Here is a 22435-nt window from a genome sequence, read left to right as displayed (position 1 = left end):
ACGTCTCTCCCCCACTCCACCCGTCTCCGTGTCTCAACAGGAACGGGACATAACACACACGGCTAGAATCAGTTCCAGTCAGAACACTCCCTTCAAATGGGATTCGACTTGATGCTTCATCAGCGTCAGGGGGAGGAAAGGGAGAGGCAACACCAGGGCCCACACTGCTGAGTCACTTCATGGTGAGGAAAGAACATAAGGCCTGAAAACTTGTGCCAAAGAGCAGTTTTACCCTAACAGCCACTCCATTCTCTTCACACGAGACAACACACTTCACTGCTTCTGTTATCTCCTGACGTGATCTATGAAAATGCATGATCTGCGCTGCCAACTGCCGACAGAGTGAGATAAAGAGGTTCCTGGCTACAAGTGGGGCAGGGAAGGGCTTCCTAATCTTTTGAAAACCACAACGTACAACACAACATCACACACATCCGAACTAGGTTTCAATGTCAATGTAGCTATCCATATTGTCCTCATCCTCAAACCACCACCAATATTATGTAAACAGGTTAGCCATTCTTCTCTGTGCCTGACATTGAATGGTCATCAACTCTACAGTAAAATAATTTTCTGCACAGGTGACTGAAGAAACCTAGGTTCCTGGAACATACCCATGACTGTAGCGATACACTAAAGGCACCCCCCCCCGCCCCCGCCCCCAAGCTCACCGCCGCCACCACTGTTGTTCTATTTATTTCTCCAAATTTATTATAATTTTCAATATACAGATTTTTTTGAAAAGTAATGTAATGAAATATATACGCCTTCCACCTCGATTGAATCTTTCCATTTTCCACATTAGGTTTCTTTCTCTCAATTGTTTCCTTCCTGTAACTGGAAGTTCAGTTTTGAGCTTTGATTAGAAAGAGGTTAACATTTCGGCAGGAATATCTCACAGATGATGTTGTACAATGCACTTTGCGTCGTGTCAGGACACACAGCATCGGGCTGTTCACTGAACAATGTGAAACTCAGCTGAAGCCGTGGTGACAGGGAGGCCGTCAGGGTTTGAAAGATGCATCTTCTCCTTTGCAAGTGAAGGTTAATCTGTGGAGTGACACTTGTCAGCCTGTGAATATCCCACTCCCTCGTGACTTTGCCATCTGTTCATCATCCTTGCCTGAACGGGTTATATTGGGGGAGGCGGGTGGTTTATAGAATCATTTTTTTTAATTATTTTTTTTATTATTATTTTTATTATTCCTTCTAAATATTACTGGCATTCTTTGGTAAAGAAAAGCTTCTCTTCTCCCTCATGTTTTCTTTTTTACTCGTCATTCATATTTTTATTTATTCAAGGTTACACTCAATTACATAAGGAGTGTAATTGTCCTCAATTGGGTCAGTGGGGGGCTCCTTCAAGCTGATCCTTCTGACCTTTTGACATGCCCCCATTTGAGCACTTCCTTTCGGACGTTAAGACCCACCAGGCTCACCTTGTTCTTTCTCTGCTTCAGACCTGGCACCGGCCATTTCTCAAGGAGCCCTGACCTCCTCCAGTGGGTGTGGTATTTTGAAGCTGACGCCTGGGCAGGGGGTTGCTCACTGCTGTCAGAAGTGTCGGTGCTTCCAGTTCTTTCAGCGGAGAGAAATCCACCTTGTTTTACTCATGAGTTTGTATGGATAGTTCCATTTCCAATTTCACATGACCATTTTTTTCTAAACTTGAACGTTTCCTCTTTGTATCTCTTTTCTCATGTTGACAATCTTGGTCTCTCACAGAGAAGTTAAACTGGCCAGATACGCTGGTATATTCTTTAAGATGAAAACTTGTCAACTGCTTACAAACACGTCAATCTTAAAATACATTGTTATGAGGAAAGAAGTTAATTCCGAAAGCAAGCGGTAGCGGACAGCTCCAGAAGGGGGGTGGCGTCTCCCTGGCATTTGGGAAGGTGGCCACAGACTGAGTACATGCCATATGCGTCATGCCTTAGCCCACCCGGGAGAAACAAGCAGAGACGCGCAGGAGTAATTCTTTTTTCCTGGACCTGGAGGTCTACCTCACCTGAAACTGAAAGCTGGTTAATCTTACAGATTCAAACTCCCCTCACGTTTGCCTGAGCGAGTGCATCCCCCCTGTAAGTCTGCGCACATCTGGGAAGGCCGGACCTAACTAGAGGCAAACATGCAAGTCCCTGCCAAACAGCCTGCGGCGGAACTACAGCCGCTCCCAGTGCCTGGCCGAGTCCATGCAGGTCAGCTTTCTGAGCCCTAGACTAACACCCAATAAAGTTAATGAGATGGAAAGCATATCGGTTGTTCAGTCAGCATCCACCGAGTCCCATAAAGTGGAGGCTCCAGGGAGGAAAAAGCCATCAAAACTCAACACGAAATAAAATAATCGGACTTTAAAGACTTAATGTGAAATAGTAACTCTGTAGTAACAGGCCCTGAGAGTGGAACGGACCTTTCAGAGTCCGTTCTGCAGCGACACTGGATATTTCAAGTCCAAGGAGCAAGGTGAAACTGCTCTGCGGATCAGCTGGCTGCAGCTGGCTTTAGCTTCCACAGCTCTCAGAAGCGAGACACAAAAAGCCTCCAGAAGGAGACCACAGACACCATACATGGACAGGAACCTGTCAAAGAGAACTAGTCACGCCAAACACATAACTGTGGTTTTCACTCTAGAGAGGAATCTTTGCCATCCTCTTGACTTCCTAAACTGAGATGTACATGTTCAATTTTAGGGGAAAGTCTCAGTAGAAAATCATGATCTTAGCCTATCAGAAGCAAGCTGGCTGGAAGGAACTGCCACCTGCAACTTCTTTGGGGCTACTTAAAAAGAAGAGCTACCTTTTGCTCCAGAATGAGTAAGTACCCCCCACCCCCCAGACCAGAACACGTAAGTCTGGGTTTTCTTCATTTAGGGCTTTCTGAATAGCCATTTTTCTAATGAGTAAAGTGGGCAGACACCCAAGGACAAAAATCTCTTGCTTCAGGCTGTATGGCAAACCAAAAGTCAAAATCAAAATTTGTACAGGAAGTTATTCAGCAAATTTTTATCCATAAAGAACACTGCTGGAACATCACTGATCTATGTATCTTCAAACCATTTCTGCTTAAATCTTGATATAAAATAAACAAGTAAAACCACCAGTAAATTAGGACTTTTACTTAAAGCTGATCAGAAGTTTGATCAGGTTAAAGGGCTTCTTTAAAAACAAAAACAAAAACAAAAAATAAAGATAACGGGGTGTGATTATTTCCTGTAGATTAGGTGGCCTTGGCTTTAATGCACCACTGAGCAAAGAATGAGGTGCCCTTATAGAACAGCAGCTTGGGAGTTTCATAGCAGAACAATTTTCCATACGCTGATGCTGGCGAGCAGTAGCAGTTTCTGGAGCCCTGTGGGGCCTCTGAGAAAGACCCTGAATACTGCGCTTACTTAGCAATCCCTCCGTGGGGTGTGGAAAGCTCGCCTTAGGCCTGAGGCAGAGGAACAGGAATAGCCCTGTAAAGACCACTCCTTACACGAAAGGTCCGATTCCTGGGAGGCAAAGGAAGGACTGCCACAGGACCCGGCATGCCTGCTGTGCTCCAACCTCTAAACCTGGCCGGATCTGTTCCACAGAATTCTTTCTCACAGTGCCCCAAACCGCATTTCATTCATGCTTCTGTGGTACATGTCACACACGGTCCTAACCCGGAGGCAGGGTTTGGTCATTCATTCAGGTCAAACACCAACCTTTCCCCGAAGAGAGACATTAAAATTGGTATCTAGAAAGCCCTCCCCTATTTATCTTTTCTATTTGATAATAAAGCAACAGTGACAGGACTAAAAAGAAATATATATATATGTTTGGTCTGGGTCTCAAATCCACTCACTTTGGCTTAAGGAACCTGCCTCCTGGCTACCTGTTTTCTGAGGCCTGCCCTCCTTTTTTCCCAATCATCCTTCTCTAGTCTTTACTTTTTGACTTTTCCTCAGCACCTCAATCAACTCCTTCTGTGACCTTCTATTTTGAAGCCAGAATTTCATTAAAATGCCCTCTGCTGATCTGTATAATTTTACTATTCCTATTAGTCCAGGAATTCATAATATAAATGATCATGTTAAGGAGATCCTCATATTCTGACCTGATTTTTAATCCACTGAGTCCAAAACGCTCAGCCAACCAGAAACTGGAAGTAGGGAATGGGGACAGGGAGTCAAAATCATTCTTAGCATTTCAAAGAGAACACAGACTTAAGAAATGCCATTGGTTTAGTGGAGGCCTAGCCATTCTTTTACTTACTTTTTCTAGAGACACATCAGGATCTCTGCAAATTCCCTGGGCTGTAAGGTGAAGAAACTACACGCCGGTCTGGCTAGGAGCTTACAGTCCTGAGCACCCAAGCCCTGGCCTGGCTTTAAGCCAATCACCGCATTTTCACTCCCAGGCAAGCATTCTAGGTTTCAGCTGGGGTCCCTGGATGGGCTTCAGGCTGCCAACTCCCCTTTATACGCAGACTGTCATATATATGCACATATTTCTGGAAGGCAAACAGCTCTGATAGAGCTCCAAACCCCAAATGATTAACAACTGCTACCCTGACTTACGGGAGCCAAATAATAACCTCAGAGGAATGTGAGCCGCACAGGATGTGAATCACTGTCCTGCTCACTGATGTGCTCTAAGTGCCCATCACAGGCTGGGACACGGCAGCGTGACTTCTGGTCACAGCTCACTCTGAACACCTTGGAAAAGAAGAAAGACTAAGTATAGGTTATTTTCAGGACCTCTCGCACGAGACAAGACTTTTCCTCAAGGCCAAAGTCATCCAAGATAGGTGGTAGGTGCATTGCCTTGCCAATGTCAGATTTCATAACTATTTTGGCCAGCCTTGCTACACGATCTAGAAGAGTGGTTCTAAACCTGGGCTCGTCAGATTCGAGCTGTTCTAAAATGCATGTACCATCCTCTACCTGCCCCTTACCCTCAACCCCTCCCCATCCTGAGAAGTAGGTCTGGGTCAGCGCCCTGGTCACACATATTCTGAAAAAGTTCCCTAGACGACTGATAGCGTCCATTCCTGCCCACTCCACAAGAAGTACTGATCTGGGACAATCTCAGCAGGATCTGGAAAAGCAAACTCCAGCACCCCAGTTTACCAGGCTCTCGAGAAAGAGACTCAAGGGGTGCAGGGAACAAAGGGGTAACTACATCTCGTTCTGAGATAAAATAAGGCAAAGGAAGGAGAGAATCTGCCTTTAGCAACACCTCCGCCTGCCAGGTACGGACAGTCTACCAGAGGGATCCGCAGGTTCAGGAGAGCAGGACGGAGCTTGTGTGAGGAAGGGACTCTTTTCACAATGGCCTAGTCCAACTCAGTAAAAATTGGCGAGGTGCTCTCATTCCACACATGCCCAGCACTCAGCTAACCCCCTCCTTGTGGAGTCGGAAAGGAATGTGCAGAATTCTGAACCCTCTACTCCCCAGACCGGAGGGGTTCCTGCCCCTGAATGCAAGGGCTGAAACGAATTTCATCAACTCTCCACTCCCAATTACAAACTAGGCAGAGAACTGAGGTGCCTCCCATCATGGAGGCTTCCCTTCTAACCTTCATGGTTCGGAAGCCCATCTCGCTAAAAGCCAAGCCTTTGCCAACCTCAATTCATCCTCAACTGGCACATGAGAACGGAAGCACCCGGAGTAAGGCGTCCCCCTGGCAAATCCCGGGGAAGGGGAGCAACAGGGTCAGTGGCCCCAGCACGCGTTTTCCTTGGGTTCACAATACAGCTTATTACACTCAGAACATCATGTTCCCAACCAGCTTGGTCTCTTTTCTGCTACAAATGTGAAGTAAACAGATTCTAGAGCAGCTACAAGTCTGTTACCAAGGCCACTGTATTGATCAGTGTAATTGACATTCACAATTCATCTAATCCAGCACGACAAGCCAGCTGGGCGGCTCGCCACAAGAACGGAACATTGGGAACCTTCGTGTCTTGCTTCCTAAGAAGTCTGGGCACGAAAAACTCAAGCACTGAACTGGAAGGTGGAGACCACCTGGCCACCCACAGGAAACTGAATTAGTTACCAGAACAAATGAACACGCCTGCCCTCTCCATAAAGCACCTGTTTCTATTTCCAAAGCTGCAAAATTCCGAAGGTCTCCCTTTCCCCTGAATCCTGCCGAGGTCACATACTCTGGGGAAAAGTCACACACAAAATCCTCGGTGCCAACTAGAGTCTGAGTTCCTGGTTAGGACGAGCACTGGCCCAGTTCCCAGAAGACTGCAGGTCTGAAGAAGGTGTATTTCAAAGACAAGGGCATATACAGCTTTTGAACATTCAGCTCAGCCTTTGGTTCAGAAGGGCAGCCGGGGCTGCAGAATGAGAAGGATCAGAAGTTTGCTCAACACGGCCGGGCAGAGCTGTTGTTTATTACTTCCAGGACTCAGCATGCATTCCAAAATGGAACTGTTCAACGCACCACTGGTCCCAAATCCCAAGCACCCTAAGGGCAAGCCTCTATTTTTTAATCAAGAGCATCTGAAAATCAGACTTCCAGTTTCAACTTTGGGCAGAGTCCCTAATGCCAAGGATTTAAAACTGGATGGAAATTTCAAGTTACCTTTTCCATGATGTCTAAGGATCCCCCTAAGCTTCTGGCCTCCTGCCCTGTGGTCCTCATGCTACTGAGCTAAGAAGCTGGGGCCACGTATTCTCAAGCTTCCTTCCCACCTCACATGTTAAGGTAGTTCTGGCGGGATATAGGGATCCACTCAGATGTTGAAAATTCCCATCCATTTCTCATCGGCAGCTCCTGGCTCTCCATTATTATCCATTTGGGAGGTCTAAATAAGAAAAACCGCCAACTGAAGGGGAAAGTAAGCCAAAGCCACCAAGGAAGTCCAACTCACTTTCTCCTGGGGATAATCATGTCACAGTATTCTACTCAATAAACAAGCACCATCAGTATGTGTGCAGGCACTGCACACTACACGTATGTGCAAGGTATGGTCAAAGAGGGCAGAGCAGAATCTGTCCTACAGCTTCCTTGAAGGGTCCCTTTTTGAGTTCAGGATCCTAAGATCATTCATGGGAACAGGTCACAGCCCAACAACTTTGACTTGAGCTCAGATCAGTCCTGTGGGAAAAGGATAAAGTACTTCCCATTAGGTCCATGGAAACGTGTGTCCCAACGTTCACCTTAATACAATCAATCAAAGACTAGGAGAGTGGGAGACATTTATTAAACATTCTCCAAACCCTGACATTACTCAGAGCACAGTGATATGAAACATGGTTCCACTCATCCCCTCCAGGCCGCAGCCCCTGCATCCTGCCGCTCACCAAATCACGTCCAGCTCAGAGCTGCGCACCACGTGGAGCAGCACACCACGTGGAGCAGCACGGGAGCCTTTCCCTTAGCCCCGAGCACACAGCACCGTGGGATCCCACTGACGTCACTGCACACATGCAGGTTCAGGAGAAGAGAATGTATCCACAGGGCTGGCTCTGGCTGGGCAGTTCTTCAGATTGTCAAGAACTAAACCTGTGACAGGTCCAAGATGAGCAGCATGGAGGGGAGCAGTCCCAGCCCCTCCTGTTTAAGCCTCTGTCTAGCACACAGCTGACACAGGTGTCCATTTTAAAGAAGTGAACTGGTCAGGGAGAACGGGTTAAGGCCATTCAGTCCTACAGGTTGAATATGGGACACATTACTAAGGCACATTACTAAGAAAGACAAATAGCATGTGATATCCCTTATGTGTGGAATCAAACACAGAAACATTCATAGATACAGAGAACGAACTGATGGTTGCCAGGGGTGAGGTGAGAGTGGGGGGTGGGATGGACAAGAAAGGTGAAGGGGATTGAGAGGTACAGTTATGAAATAAATAAGTCACAAGGATGTCATGTACAGCACAGAGAAAACAGTCAATAATATAACTTTGTACAGTGACAGATGGTTACTAGACTTGTGATCACTTTGTAAGGTATATAAATGTCAGATCTATGTTGTACACCTGAAACTAATATAACACTGTATGTCACCTATACTTTAATTTAAAAAGAAAGCAGGAACATGCTTGGACAGTCCTAGATGTGTGGTTCTGTCAACATTCTTTCCATTCTACCCCAGGACACCAAATACTACCTTTTACCAGTTCATTAAGCTTTTTGACTTTGTGCCCTGTTCGAGCAGTAAATGATTAAGTCCCATTGTATACTGTTCAACAGTGCCAATCATTATATACATTCTGAACTTTAGACACTGGGCTGAATCCTCTAGAAAAAACGAACAGATATTAAGAACAAAAATGAAACCTGTCTGAGTGTCCTCCACCCTGGCTGTGTAACTGCTGTGGAGCAAAGGCCACGCATTTCTGCAGGAGAAACTCGGTTACGCACAATGAGAGCAGGCTGTCTGGAGCAGAGAAACGGCGCCTGGAGGGGGGCTGTGCAGGCAGAGATGAAATCTGAGGTGATTACATAAGAAGATATAGTCATAGCTCAGAGGAGTCTTCGCAATGGTTTCAGTAATTCTGGGATTCTAGTGTGGGAAGATTCCCACACTACTGCAGACTGAAGAAACAGATTCCTGGACTCAGCTAGCCCAACGCCTGACAGACACCCACATTCTACACAGTGGTTGGGTAGCTCGGATCCCATTTCCATCACAAGCTCTAAGTTCTCCCATTGTCTATCCGCCTCCTGGAAATCAACAACTACTCTAGTGCTCAGTAGGTGGCAGCTCCACATAAAATAACATTTTTGTCAGGGAAAATTTTCCCAATAGATATCCCAATGGAAACAGCTTTGTTTTAGCTCTTTAAGAATATTTCAAATAAACTAGTGGAAGAAGGTACTCATTGAAGACCATGCTGGGATAAGAGGCATAAACCAGAACTGTACCAGGCAACCAGGATATACGGTCACCCTAGTTATAAAAGAGTAAATATACTGAGATTTACTAAATGCTATTCCCCTTGACAATCCTGTAGTGCTATCACTATTCCCCATTTTACAGACAGAAAAATGGAGGCTCAAAGTCCATGCCCTTGACCACAGTCATATGCAGTTGTGAAAAAAAAACAAACCCAAAAAACCTTAAAAGTAGCTTTAAAAAAGGGGGATAGGGGACAGATCACCTGCAGATAAGTAATTAGAAAGACAACTGACTTTTATTTAGTGATCATTTAGGCCAGGAGGTAATGGAAGCATACCTTCAAAGTGTTGAGAAAAATAAATGTCAACCTAAAATTGTGTACCTAACAAAACTATCTCTCAAGAATGAGACTGAAATAAAGTCATTTACAGATAAAGAAAAAAAGAAAAGAAAAAAATGACAGAAAGAAAATGAGGCTCAGAAGCTTAAGTCACTGGTCCAAAGTTCCAAGTCTAGTAGATGGTAGAGACTGAAGGTAAACCTGACTCCAAAAGTCAAGTGCTTGACTTACTCCTCAGTTTTAGAACAAAAAATGGAAAGTTCAACACGTTTCATGTAACAGGCAAGCGACAGTGGGAGAGCAAGAGAACTTCCTGAATGAGTCAAAGGGAAATATGGAATCAGAAGAGGAAAAGTGACCACAATTCTATATGAAACTTTAACTGCTACCATATGCAAGGCACTGATAGTGTTGATAAGAGTTGGAAGGAAGACTTGTGGTAAGAATTTGTCCTTAAATTTGGGTTCTCAGATTTCAGGGTGGGAAAAAACTCTGGTCAGTGCAAATATATCATTCTTCATACATGAGGGGATGCTTCTGACCCACCTAACTAAGACATGCTCTGAATATTATACCCAGAAAAATAAGGGTGGCCCTTCTTAATAAAATTCTAATATTCAGATTCCCAAATTTGAGAAAGATTGGTATAAATGACTCTCCTTTACTGGCCAGTTCCTTTATATAACAGGTTCAAGAAAGCACTAAAATACTTGTTTACAGATCATAACTACATGAAGTAACAAAGTAAACTTATTCGGTGTCACAGACAACTAAAGAATTACACTGTATGTATCAAAATACATTAAAAACTTCATGAACACGTTGAAGAATATTACATTGGCTAACACACACTGGATCTCAAACTATATCCTCCTGATAAAACCAATGGTCCACATTTGTAAACTTGCCACAAGCTAAAAGTTTAATGAACGTAGAACGAAGTGATAACGGAAACTAGTGTTGAACTAACTAAACAGAATCAAGAAAAAGAGAGGTGATCCGTATCTGTGGAGAAATCTAAACAAGATCGGATCTTCCTACTAGTACACATCTGATGCCTGTTGAGAGCCTGCCATGAAAGAGAACAAGAGGTACTAATGATGTCTGGAGAAGATAGATGTCACCTATTAAACCTCTTCTCAGTGACTCGAAGTGCTGTAAATGCTGTAAAGCTGTACTAAGATTCCACCGAATAGGTTAACATCTAAGCAGTACTCACTGGGGTTCTACCTGGTATGTTTCTAGGTTCAGCTGACTCCTTTGATATATCTGCTTTATTCAAAAAGAGAGTATCCTACCAGCAAAAGTAACTTCTTTTGTGTTCTTTCTCTTCTTGCCCCTCTTGTAGTGTTTGGTAAAGTCTGACTGCAAAACTCCTAGGGCAAGTGCCTGACGTGTCACCCCGGAGTCCCTCCAAATGTTCAGAAGTGCAGAGAAGAGCAAGCCTCCTGCTAGGCCTTTCAGAGAAACATGACTATTTTAGTTTCATCAACAAGCTGGAGATCTGGGCTTCCCCTATTGGGGAGGGGATCGACTTGATACAATGTCAATTTCCAAAGGCCCAAGAAGTGCCATTACCTCTGCAACACAAAGTAGCAGAAACAGAAGGATAAACACCCAGTGATTATGGGCCACCAGCTGACTTGTTTGGTGTGACTGATAACTGCCAATATTAAACAAGGATCCTCTTTAGTTGTGATTATTGTTGAAGAATCTCAATACCTATGCTTTTTGATGGACATCCACTCTTTCCCAAAGTGTTTAAAACTTCACCGGTTACACTAGAATCTGATCTGAGGACGATCAAGGTCACCCTGAAGTGACCTACAGCCTCTGACTAGCACCAGAAATGTCCTCATTTCCTGAGGGGCCTCAGGGCTTGGAATGATCCAAAATCACTTGGTCTAGAGCCACATCGGAATCCTCATGGGTTAAGGGCAGCACCCTTTGAAGAGGCCGTTTCCTCACACTATTCAGCACAACTAAAGGACTCCTTTCTCACCCAAAATTTCCTGGTTATACCATCTGAAATCACCAGTGACATCGTGAACAAGCCTTACTACTGAATCATACTATAGCTATTAATAATGTCCTACAAAAATCTCCTTTGGAACTAAGTGTCAGCACAAGTTGTCTTCCTCAGGAATTGGTATGTATTATTTCCTATGTCTGCCAGGAAGACTGTAACTCTGGGATTCCTTTTATCCCTGGGCTCCCAGGAAGCTCTGAGTTACATGTGATGCTCAGCCTCCCCAACCATCTTAGCCCTCAGGGTAAACAATATTTTTGCTAATTTCTATTTTGACTTCCTTTCTATATTGTAGGAGTCCTGTATAAGCAGCTCAAATGCTCACTAAAAGAGGGAGAGTAACATAATAACAGACTTTATATATATATATATTATATATATATATATATATATATATATATATTATTGATTTTTCACAGAGAGGAAGGGAGAGAGATAGTCAGAAACATCGATGAGAGAGAAACATCGATCAGCCACCTCCTGCACGCTCCCTACTGGGTGTGTGCCCGCAACCAAGGTACATGCCCTTGGCCGGAATCGAACCTGGGACCCTTGAGTCCGCAGGCTGATGCTCTATCCAGTGAGCCAAACCGACCAGGGCAAAACTTTTAAAAAATCTTTATTGTTGCAAGTATTACAAATGTTCCCCTTTGTTCCCCACTGACCCCCTCCACCCCACTCCTGCCCCCCAATAGACTTCTTTAAAAAATCAAACAAAAACCCACTTTTGCTTGGTTCCAACCTGTGCCTATTTCCCCCTGCTGCAAACAAAAAGCACTTACTTGGCCGATAAGGAAGCTGAGGCACAGAGCTCACTTGCTTAAGGTGGTAGACATTTAGTTGGCTTCTTGACACCCAGGTCAAGAATCAAACCAAGTCCTATTATCTACACAGCACTGTGGGAGGCCCAAGGCATATAAAACTGAATGATTATAGTAGAAGCATCTCAATACCTATGCTTTTAATTGATGGACATCCACTCTACCTCAAATAAAGTGAATAAAACTTCACCAGTTATACTGGAATCTGACCTGAGCACCAGCAAGGTCACCCTGAAATAACCTACAGCCTCTGACTGGCACCAAAAATGTCCTCATTTCCCAAGGGGCCTCGGGGCTTGGAATGATCCAAAATACTTGGTCTAGAGCCACATCGGAATCCACACAGGTGAACGACAGCACCCTCTGAAGAGGCCTTTTTCTCACACCATTCTACATTTCTCTCTTATTTTCTCACACTTTCTCACAGTATCCACACATGGCAGAGGCACAAAAGCGCGTTGCGTCATACTGTCCACTTCGGCTGCCATTCTGAAAAAACGATCACCTAGGACTTGCTGCTACGTGACCTTGACTAGTTCTCAACCAACTCATGAACTAAATAAATGCCTTTTATAGTCACTAGCGGAAGGGTAATTAGTTATCATAAAGCACGTTAATATCGTGCTGTGTAAGTGCTACACAATAAAGCTCAGAGAGAGCAAGATTAATAAGAAACAGGGGGATACATTTACCAGCAAATGGAAATTCACACGGGGTCTTCCCACGTTCCTGGCCCAGGCTGCTTCTGTCAGCTAATGGAATGAGTCTTTAAAGTCATTAGCACTTGGCCTGACAATAATACACATTAGCAATATTCCTCCAGGGAAGAAAAGGGGAGAAGGGGCATTTACTCCTGGTAGGCAGCCATGCAGACATCTGGAGTACCCATTAGCCAGGTGGGCAATTAATACTGAGTACCTACGACTGGTATATGCTAGGGACAGAGCCACGCACAGAGCGTTCGATGGTGCACAAGAGTCCCTGCCTTTATGCAGTTTACGATCTACAATCTACGATATAAACTTTGCCTTATTACTAGTGGTACTTTCAGGAATAAAGGCTTGATAAAATAAGGGCAAGAACGAAGAGAGGCGCCTAATGTGGAGACAAAAGACAGGCTGGCCGGGAGAGGAAGCAGTCTGTTGGGGAGTTAGGGTACCAGGGCTCTCCCTTCACTGGTCAGAGGTGCTATCCTTAAGCATCCTGCTCAGCAGGGCTGTGACTGCCTCAAACTGCCCCAGGCAAGCAGTCAGCTGAACCCAGAGCACTAAAAAGGCTCATCGGGCTCCTTAGAGCCAAGAGATCTTCCCCAACCTTCTAAGAGGCATTCTACTGTAAGATTTTCAATTCGTGGGGGGAATGGAGCTAAAGCACACAACACTGAACTGTCTTTTCAACCTTGCGTTTGATTTCTGGAGTGCTAGATTAATTCCTTACCAAAAAGAAAAAAGAAAAGGACTGACGGCGTAACCAGTTCAGGTGGAGGAGCCTCAAGCCTGTAACTAACTACCCCTGGGAGCCCAGCCTGCAGGTCGGGCGGTCAGCTTACACAAGCGCTGCGCCCGTGGAACCCTGCAGGCCCCGGGCGGCCTGGACGCCGTGCAGACACCGGTGGGGAATGTTTACCCGGCTGCCCCCGGGGCCTGCAGTCTCCTGTTAGCCGGGCGCCGGGTATGTGGAAAGTCAGGATGTGGTTGGCAGCAAGTGCTCGGGAAGCGCGAGGGATCCTGGAGCTCGTTACACCGAGAGCCGCAAAGGCTGCCGTTTCACCTTCCGGGGCAAGAGGGTTAGCAGGACAGCCTCTGGGCTCAAGCCGCAGCACAACACACGAAACTTGTCAGGCAGGAGCAATCGTGCCTCCCCCACTCCCCCACCCGGCCGACCGGCCCCAGCTCCCTTCTCCAGGGACGCCTAAGGGATCGTCTGTTCGCATGACTCGGCGATCAGCGTGTGCCCGAGACGGTGTCTGCTGTCACCCACCTCCCCGTGCTCCTTTCTCACGTGCGCGGAAGAGCTGGACCAGCGAAGGGGGTGTAAAGCACCGTTTGCTCTTCAACCTCACGCTGCCCTCCCGCATCGCTTCCACCTGCACAAGAGCTGGCTGGCCCCGCGCGCGTGGGGCTCCTCGCCTCGCAGCGAGCACGCAGCTGTGCTCCCGGCGCGCGCCACCTGGCTCACCCACTCACCTGCGGGGAGGCTTCCCGTGCACTCCCACCCCCGGGGCCGGCCAGTGGCTTCACCTCCCTCGCACTCCGGTCTCCGAGGCCCTTCATCCGGGAAAGGCCGGGGGCGCGTTTCAGAAAGATCCCGGAGGACCAGGGCCCGGGGACAAAGGAAAGGGAGGTCAGGGGCGGCCTGGCCAGCCCGGGACGAGCCTGGGGCGGCCCCCACGCCACCCCGCCACCCTCTCGGCCGTCGCGATCCCCTCCAACCTCAGCCCCGGAGTCGCGGACCGGCTGGAGCGCGGGGCCCGCTCGCGCCCCTCCCGCGAGGCCCGGGCCCGGGCCCCGCCGCCACCCGAGCCCCCGCACCTTCTTGGGCGCCTTGGTGACGGTGGCCATGAAGGAGTACTTCTCGGCGTCCTCGATCTCCTTGGCTTGCTTCCGCTCCTCCCCGACCCCGGGCAGCGGCATCGCGTCAGGCATCGACATTCCCCGGCCGGCCGGGCCCGCTGCTGCCCCGCCGCCCCCGCCTCGCCCGCTCCCGAGCGCTCGCCCGCCCGCCCGCGCGGCGCCCTCCGACACGCGCTCGCCCACCCTCCCGCCGGGCCCGCGCAGAGCCGCGTCCGGGGCCGAGGAGCTGGGGCGGGCGCCGGGTCCGCTGGGCCGTCCGAGGCAGCGGGACCGCGACGGCAGAGACAGGAGCCCCAAGAGCAGCAGCGCGGAGCTCCGACTGGCCCGCGCCGCCACCTCCGCCGCACGCACACACGCACGCAAAGTAAGGGTAGAGGGCGGTGACGCCACGTCGGGTACTGGCAGCTCCGGGGCGGGGCGAGGGGCGGGGCGAAAAGGCGCTCGGTCTTGACGTCACCACGCTGGGCCGGGCCGCCGCAGCCTCCCTCTCGGCTTCCCAGCTCGCAGGGTGAATCGGACCCTCTGCGCCGCCAGGTGGCGCCATCAGCCCTGCGAGCCGCGCGTGGTTCCCGCAGGGAAGCCGCAGAACTGGGGGGGTCTTTGGGATGTGGGGTTCCAGGCCAGGCCTCCGAACAGCATAAGGGGGATGCTGGGGAGCAAAGACCAGAGCCCCACGCGACACATCCTGCAGCTGGTCCTAGGAAACATCTGCGGCCCAAGACAACTCACTCATTCAGTGCCCCCGTGCCAGGACCTTTGGACCCGAAGTCCCGAACCAAGGGGCAGTGTTTACCCCCCTGGATCTATAGGGGGGGGGGGGCAGACGCAGAGCACTGTGATTTCCGCACAACCTTGTGACCTCCTCCACCACCGTCTCCCCTGGGCCTTGCCTGTTTACAGACCCCCAGGCCACAGAGCTGATGTTACCTAGCCACTGGGAAGGGCTGGCTAACGGGTCAGACGATGGAGGCAGGGGGAGAAGTTTCCAGACTGAATGGCTTTCCTGCTTCAGTGTCACTGCCTCCCTCCCACCCCAAATATTAAACTCTGCCAGTTCTCAGTGAGGCACCCAGGGCGTCCATGGACCATTCACATGCTTTTACTGGGCCCTACTATGTGCCGTCCCCACTCTCGCCCTGGATAGCAAAGGCCCTAGTGATACAGTCTGTGTTTTGCAAGGCTGAGTCCAGCTGGCAAGGCAAAGCCTATTTGCAACCTCATGTCAGCTGAGGTAGCGTGTCCTTTGAGATTCAGATGACATTGGCTCGAACTCCCCTGTCCTGTGGGAAGTCCAATGCCCTCCCAGGATTTCTGTGAGTGGCCGGGGGGACTTTGAGTTCGTGGTTACCTCTGGCTCTAGTGTTCTGCCTCGTCGAAGCCTTGTTCAGCATTCTGGTCTTGTGGCTGTTTCTTTAGTTCCTGCCATCCATTCGCGTAGGGAACACAGCCCCTGTTCCTTCCAGCCCCCACCCCGATTCCAAAACAACTACAAAAATAGTGCTGTAACATGGAGCAGAACTTTTAATGAAAATTTGTTGGCCACAGGGGAGGGATTACATCACACAGCAAACAATTTAAAGTCACATTTCTGAAATGTTCTGAAAAGTTATTTTGGCTCTCCAGTCACCTGGGATTTCTCATTGGGCACACCACGCCATGAAGCTCCCTGGCCCGCTGCGTCCCACCTAACTCATCCCTGGTACACCCTTCCCACCCTCCACCCCACCTCCCTTCCTTGATCAACTCTGGGAAGCCAGTTTCCTCTCTCCTGTGCTGAGTTCAAGTCTTTCCATTGTTTTTACCTAAATCACTGCCCCCCCCCCACCAAGACACACACACACACACACACACACACACTCTGCCCCGCAAGTCCACCTTTTTATATCCAGAATCTCACTAGGTCTCTCTTTCCAGAGAGAAGCTGTGGTTTGAAGCGACCCTTTCCCCACTGGTTTATGTTCAAGGTTGGGAAGAGTGTGAAATACTTGCCTCTGGGCCCCAGAAGTCTTAGTCAGAGAAGCCGGAGTTCCCACCACCCAGCCCCAGGAGGCCTCTGTTTGAAGCCACCTGGCCCGCGGAAGTGCCTGGCAGGATGCACGCTTCTGCGCATCCTGGTCGTGAACCGCTAGATTCTCTCCTCTGGCCGCTCCTTCAAGCCCCTGGACTTCCCTCTCAGGGCTGTTCCCTAGCAGAAGGGACGGGGGCGGGGGGGGGGGGGACCAGCATGCCAGATCCATGCACCTTTCCCCTCACCTCCCGCCTGGGGCCAGGAGCCACACCTGCCCACTCAGGACACTGGCGTGCGGCCCGAAGTAGCTTTCCTTCCGTGCGTTTGCCTGGACTGTCGTCAGAGGCCAGAGAGCAGAGGTAGAGCCAGCTGGAATAGAGGCAAAACTCCACATCCTTTAAAGAGGAAAGCACGCAGCTTAAGTTAGCTTATTTCAGAAAATAAATAAATGCATCCGTGAGCCTGCCCTTTGGATTTGATTTTTTAAATTCCCATTGTCACCTGGGCAGCGTGGCCCAATGGTTGAGCATCGACCCATGAACCAAGAGGTCAGGGTTCGATTCCCTGTCAAGGTACATGCCCGGGTTGAGGGCTCAAATCCCAGTGGGGGCCTGTAAGAGGCAGCCGATCAATGAATGATTCTCTCATCATTGATGTCTCTCTCTCTCTCTCTCCCTCTCCCTTCCTCTCTGAAATCAGTAAAGATATATATATTTTTTAAATTCTCATTGTCAGAGAGGTTAGCATTCAGACAGCGAGACCCAGCCTCTCTTTCACCCCTGAACCCAGTGCCGGGTTTCCCCAGCCCCAGGCCCACAGTGAGGCTGCCGCTGGGGACGGGAGACGGGGCCAGCCTCGCAGAAGCAGCGCCTTCACAGTCTGAGCCAAGAAGGTGGCCAGCAGGTTCGACTCCACTTTCCTGAGCGGGAGCGCCGGGCCCAGGGGAGGCTGGGCACTGACGTCCACGGGGAGTGCGCTCACTGGAAGGCGGGAGGGGCACAGGCCAGGGCCAAGGGCATTCCTGGAAACCAGCCTGCTGAGAGGACATGGGTGGCTGCCACCCGCTGCCACGTGGGGGCCGGGGATCAAAGGGCTTGCCCAGCCTGGGAGCGGGATGACATAACACCCGTGAGAAGCCTCTCATCCCACCGCCACGACTCCTGGATGACCCCACGCAGCCCGCGAAGGGGCTGTACACGGATCAGAGGCCAGGGGCCCGGGAGGGTCGGTGGGCCTGTGGTGTGTGTGTGTGTGTGTGTGTGTGTGTGTGTGTGTGTGGTGGGGGTGCTCTGCAGGCCTTTGAGACCAGAGGGGACCCTACTCTAGGAAGGAGTAGCCTGAGGGTAGAGGTGACTTGGGAAATGTCACCAGAAATGTGGCAGCACGCGTGGGTTTGGTTTCCTTAATCAAATTCACTCTTTTGTCTCCCCCAAAAGAGCCCTTCGTAATATTTTTTTTATTATTATTACCAGAGGCCCAGTGCACAAAATTCGTGCACTGGGGGGGGGGGTCTCTCAGCCCGGATTGTGAGTGGTCACAGGCCAGGCCAAGGGACCCCACCGGTGCACAATTGGGGCAGGGGAGGGACATGGGAGGTTGGCCAGCTGGGGAGAGACCACGGGAGGGACCACGGAGGGCTCCAGGGTGCGTCCGGCCCATCTCACTCAGTCCCAATCGGCCGGACCCCAGCAGCAAGCTAACTTACCGGTTGACTGTCTGCCCCCTAGTGGTCAGTGCACGTCATAGTGAGTAGTTGAGTGGCCTTAGCATATCATTAGCATAGTATACTTTGATTGGTTGAATGGCTGACCTGCCAACAGACACTTAGCATATTAGGCTTTTATTATATAGGATTATTGATTCAGAGAGGAAGGGAGCGGGAGAGAGAGAACCATCAATGATGAGAATCATTGATCTGCTGCCTGCTGCATGCCCCACACTGGGGATGGGACCCGCAACCCAGGCATGCGCCCTGACCAGGAATCAGACCTTGACCTCCTGGTTCATAGGTCGATGCTCAATCACTGAGCCATTCCGGCTGGGCCACATTCATTTTGTTGTTGTTGTTGTTTGTTTGTTTGTTTGTTTACTTCATAAAATATGTATCAGATGCTGAGGCTGTGCAGGAGCAGTGCTGGGTATGGGGCTGTGGACCAGTGAGGTGGTGCTGTCTGTCTGCCTGGGCACAGCGGGCAGGCGGGGTGGGCGGGGCGGGGAGGAAGGGATGAGCAGAAAGGGTTCACGGAGGGTGACGCTGCTTAAGCTGACTCTTGACAGATAAGCAGCCGGCCAAGGTAGAGACGGATTCTGGGCGGAAGGAAGAGCATGGGAAAAGGCAGGACAGCAACACACCTTGGCATCTTCCAGGAACTGTGAATATCTCAGTGCAGGTGTGGCACAGGGTGCGAAGCAGGGCGGAGCGAGAGCCGGAGGCAGGGCCAGGGCCAGGGCCCGCAGCCTGGGAAGCCATGGTGAGTGGTGGTGCCAGCCACCAGGACGGGGAGCACGGGAGGGGAGCAGGGCAGGGTGGAGGGCCCGTGGAGATAAAGAGTCAGCGGAGACGCCTTGAGTGTGGTCTGTCTGTGAAGTGCACTGTCCCCGGGTCCCAGGGGAGCCTCGGTTGGTGCCTTTCACACCCGCCTGCTCCCTGCAGGCTGGCATCCCCAGAGCAAGGCGGTGCTCTCTCTGCAGGCCGCCCCCTCCTGTAGGCGGGTCCCGCGTTGGTCCTCTGAGATGCAAGGTGTCCTAGAACCACCACGATGCACAGCTCCGGGAGGCGCCATCCACATTGCTTGTCTGGCCCCCAGGGACTCCCCGGGGCGATGCTCCCAGCTGCACCTCTGCGGCTCTGGGCGCTGCTCCCCTGGGTGGGCCTGCCTCCTCCTTCCCACAGCTCCCCGACTCCCCACTTCCAGGCTCCCGCCCTCCCGTCTGCGCCCTGCAACTCCAGCCCTTTCCAGAAGATGGGTGGTCCTCTGGGGACCGAGGCAGACGCCTCCTCCTCTGCTTATTATGATCACATTTGTTTATTTTGCAGCTTCTGGTTGTTTTGAGCTTAATCTTTATAGGAAAAGAAAGCCCCGCGTAGATAACAATCTCTTTACGTCTCTCAGGGCACTTCTGGCTCTTACCAGCTTGCAGGCGCGCACTTTGGCACACCTGTGATGCGCATGTGGTTCGTGTTCTGCTTTAATCAAATCACAATATTTCAAAACACAGCATCCCACACCGAGCGAGGTCCCTTACCTGCCAGCCGCCAGCTGGTCCCGCGTGTTCGCTGGTGTTGCCCTGCGAGTTTGCTTAACCGTTTTCTTTGGTTGTTTCCAACTTAGTGCGATGTGAACAGTGTGTCGGGGTGGGAGTCAGAGGGGAATGGCTCTCAGGGAAAGCGCGCAGGTCCTGGCAGAGAGAAGCAGCAACATGTGCACTGGGGGGGCCACTCGTCCTGGCTGTACTCAGGGTCCCGGGAGAAGGCACTTGGTGGCTGTGAGGGGACCGGAGGTGCAGGGCCCAGAACAGCTCACTCACGGGGAGGCCGGGGAGGCTGCATGCTGCGCGGGAAGCCGGGCATCTGAGTCCTGACTCTGCCACCAACTTGGCCGCTGGAAGCGGGGACCGCTCTGGGCCTGTGCCCCCCCCCACCCCCCCCTGCAGAACAGGGCGACGGCTTTCCCTCTGGGGCTGGTGATGATCCATCCAACACGATCATGAACAGAAAGGAGCTTTGCACCAGTCGCAGGTGTTGTGCGAACGTCGGTTCCTAAGATGTGAAAGAATCTGGAGGGGAGAGGGGTGACTGCTGTGAATTTGGAGTCCCCTCTGCGCCCTGCTTCCCTGGACAGGAAGCTGAGCCCTGCTGGCGGCGGGAGGGAGGGAGGGAGGGGGTTGTCCGTGCCGATGTGGAGCTTGCTCACCTGGGATAGTCCTGCCTTGGAAAGGAGGCTGCAATTGCCCACCTCGCATGAGCTGGCCCCGGCCTAGCCCCGTCTGGCGACTTCGCGTCCAGCAGCCCCTTCGCGTCCAGCAGCCCCTCGAGCATCCCGCATGCTTTTTGCTGGTTTGCACCAGAAATCCTGATGTACCCGCTGCAGCCCGAGCAAGTGAAGGCTGAGAAGCATCCAGTAACTGTAAACAACCATTCAAGGCAATCTTCTTCTGATGACTCTGTGCGACATTGCGTGTTTTCCTGTGCCTGTGAGTGTGTGGGTGAGCGAGTGTGGGTGTGCGGGTGGAGGGGCTGGCCAACAGCGGACTGCAGGAATTGTCAAACCGACTTGGACTTCAGCCCGCCCGCTCTCTGCGGTCAGTTACTTATTCAGCGCAGGCCTCTTGCCAGGAGCCGTGCTGGGCGCCGGGGAGCCTGCGGTCAACAAGAGAGACACCGCTCCTGTCCTCGTGCGGCTTCGAGTCGGGGGCAGGACTTTGTCACAAAGCCTGGGCCCCCTCACGCCTTCTCAGAGAGGGGCTCTCCCTCCTCCCTCCTGGGCCCCCACCCTGCAAAGTCCTGCTCAGGAATACATGGCACCCTCTCCCGGCCCCTGAGACTGTGCCAGGCCCCGAGGTGGGGACACCACCCATCTCCAGTTCGGATCAGCCTGCCCACCCTTGGGACAGCCCTGAGTCCTTTGCAAGTGTCTGGGACACTGTGATCCCGGCAGGTACCCTGTGCCGAGACAATGGAGAGTGGAGGTGCCAGGTGTCGGGATCAGGTGCGTCAAGACCTGTCTGCCTCTCACAGGCCCGGCCTCTCTGCCCCTGCCTGCCACCTGCCTGGGGCTGGAACGGGTCCTGGAAGTGGAGAGGTGGGGGTTGGCTGCGCTGATGAGGCACCCTGTGGACTGCAAAGCCACCAGGGCTACATGGAGTGGGACAGGCAGAAGCGGCAACTTCCTGAGTCTGGGGTGGCCAGTTTTGCCCACTTTGCCCCCAAGTCCCTGCCCTGCGTCTGGCGTGGGGGCTGGAGGCAAGTGGTCCGCTGCTGGCTGTGCAGCGGCTGCTGGGCGGAGCCGCCTCCTCACCCTCTCTGGTGTGCAGGGCGGGTCCCATTGCATCACCCCTGGAGCCTCTGTTCCTGACTTTGCAGCCAGCTGGGCCCCTGGAGGAGGGACTCTCCTTGTTTTTCAACAAGCCATTAACCATTTCACCCTCCCAGGCCTCCCTGTGCCACCCTGGGTTCCCGAGGCTGTCCCCCTGCCTGTCTGTCCGACCCTGGAACCGCCCTTCTGCTCCAGGACGCATAGGGCTTCTGCCCGGGCAGCCGGGCGAGGGCTGAAGGCTCCCAGCACCTGACCCCGTCCCAGCCTGGCCTCTTCCCCCAGAAAAGAGTTAAGCTCCCTCATCCCCACCCTCAGCGCTGTCCTGTTCTGCAGCAGCGAGGGAGGCTCAGGCTGCAGCATGAGCTCACGCCCCATCCATACTCCAAACCGCCCAGACCAAGGGGCAGTGCCATGGTTTAGAACCAGAGCAAGCACAGGGGACTGGGGGGAGGGGGGCAAGCCAGAGGCCAGGAGCTGGGGTGCTGGCCCCTCCCACGGCCCCTCTGACCCTTTCCTGCAGACCACTTGGGCCTCTGCCCTCTTTGGAGGGACCCAGGGACGGAGTGGGTGGGGCTAGGGTCCTCAGGGGCCCAAGTCTGATGGAAGAGAGTCCCGAGTACACAGTGTTTCCTGCTCCTGGAGGGGCTGGGGGAGGGGGAGGGGCCGGGCGAGGAGGAGGGTAGAGAGTCCCAGTCACTGAAGTCGCCCAGCCCAGCACTCCCGGCACCCGCCTCAGGCTGCAGGGCCTGAGGAGACTCCATCCCAGCTGAGGCCCAGGGCCCACTTTCAGTCCCACTAACGC

At 51.5% G+C, this 22435-nt stretch overlaps 1 protein-coding gene across 2 annotated transcripts in view; it reads right to left on the bottom strand.

Annotated features, from left to right (window-relative positions):
• The window catches only part of AHCYL1 (adenosylhomocysteinase like 1), a gene marked incomplete at both ends in the record, with an annotated part of 32004 nt that extends 17324 nt beyond the window's left edge, over positions 1 to 14680 (bottom strand). The window contains one exon of one of the 2 annotated variants that reach the window (XM_081112206.1): positions 14548 to 14680. In XM_081112206.1, coding sequence (XP_080968332.1) covers positions 14548 to 14667 — 120 coding nt within the window. The remainder of the gene's footprint in view (positions 1 to 14547) is intronic. The other variant, XM_081112205.1, reaches the window with a different exon arrangement.
• Positions 14681 to 22435: the final 7755 nt, after the last annotated feature.

This window comes from Myotis nattereri, assembly GCF_964212035.1.
Source record: "Myotis nattereri genome assembly, chromosome: 18".
NCBI lineage: Eukaryota > Metazoa > Chordata > Mammalia > Chiroptera > Vespertilionidae > Myotis > Myotis nattereri.
This window is presented reverse-complemented; position numbering and strand designations above follow the sequence as displayed.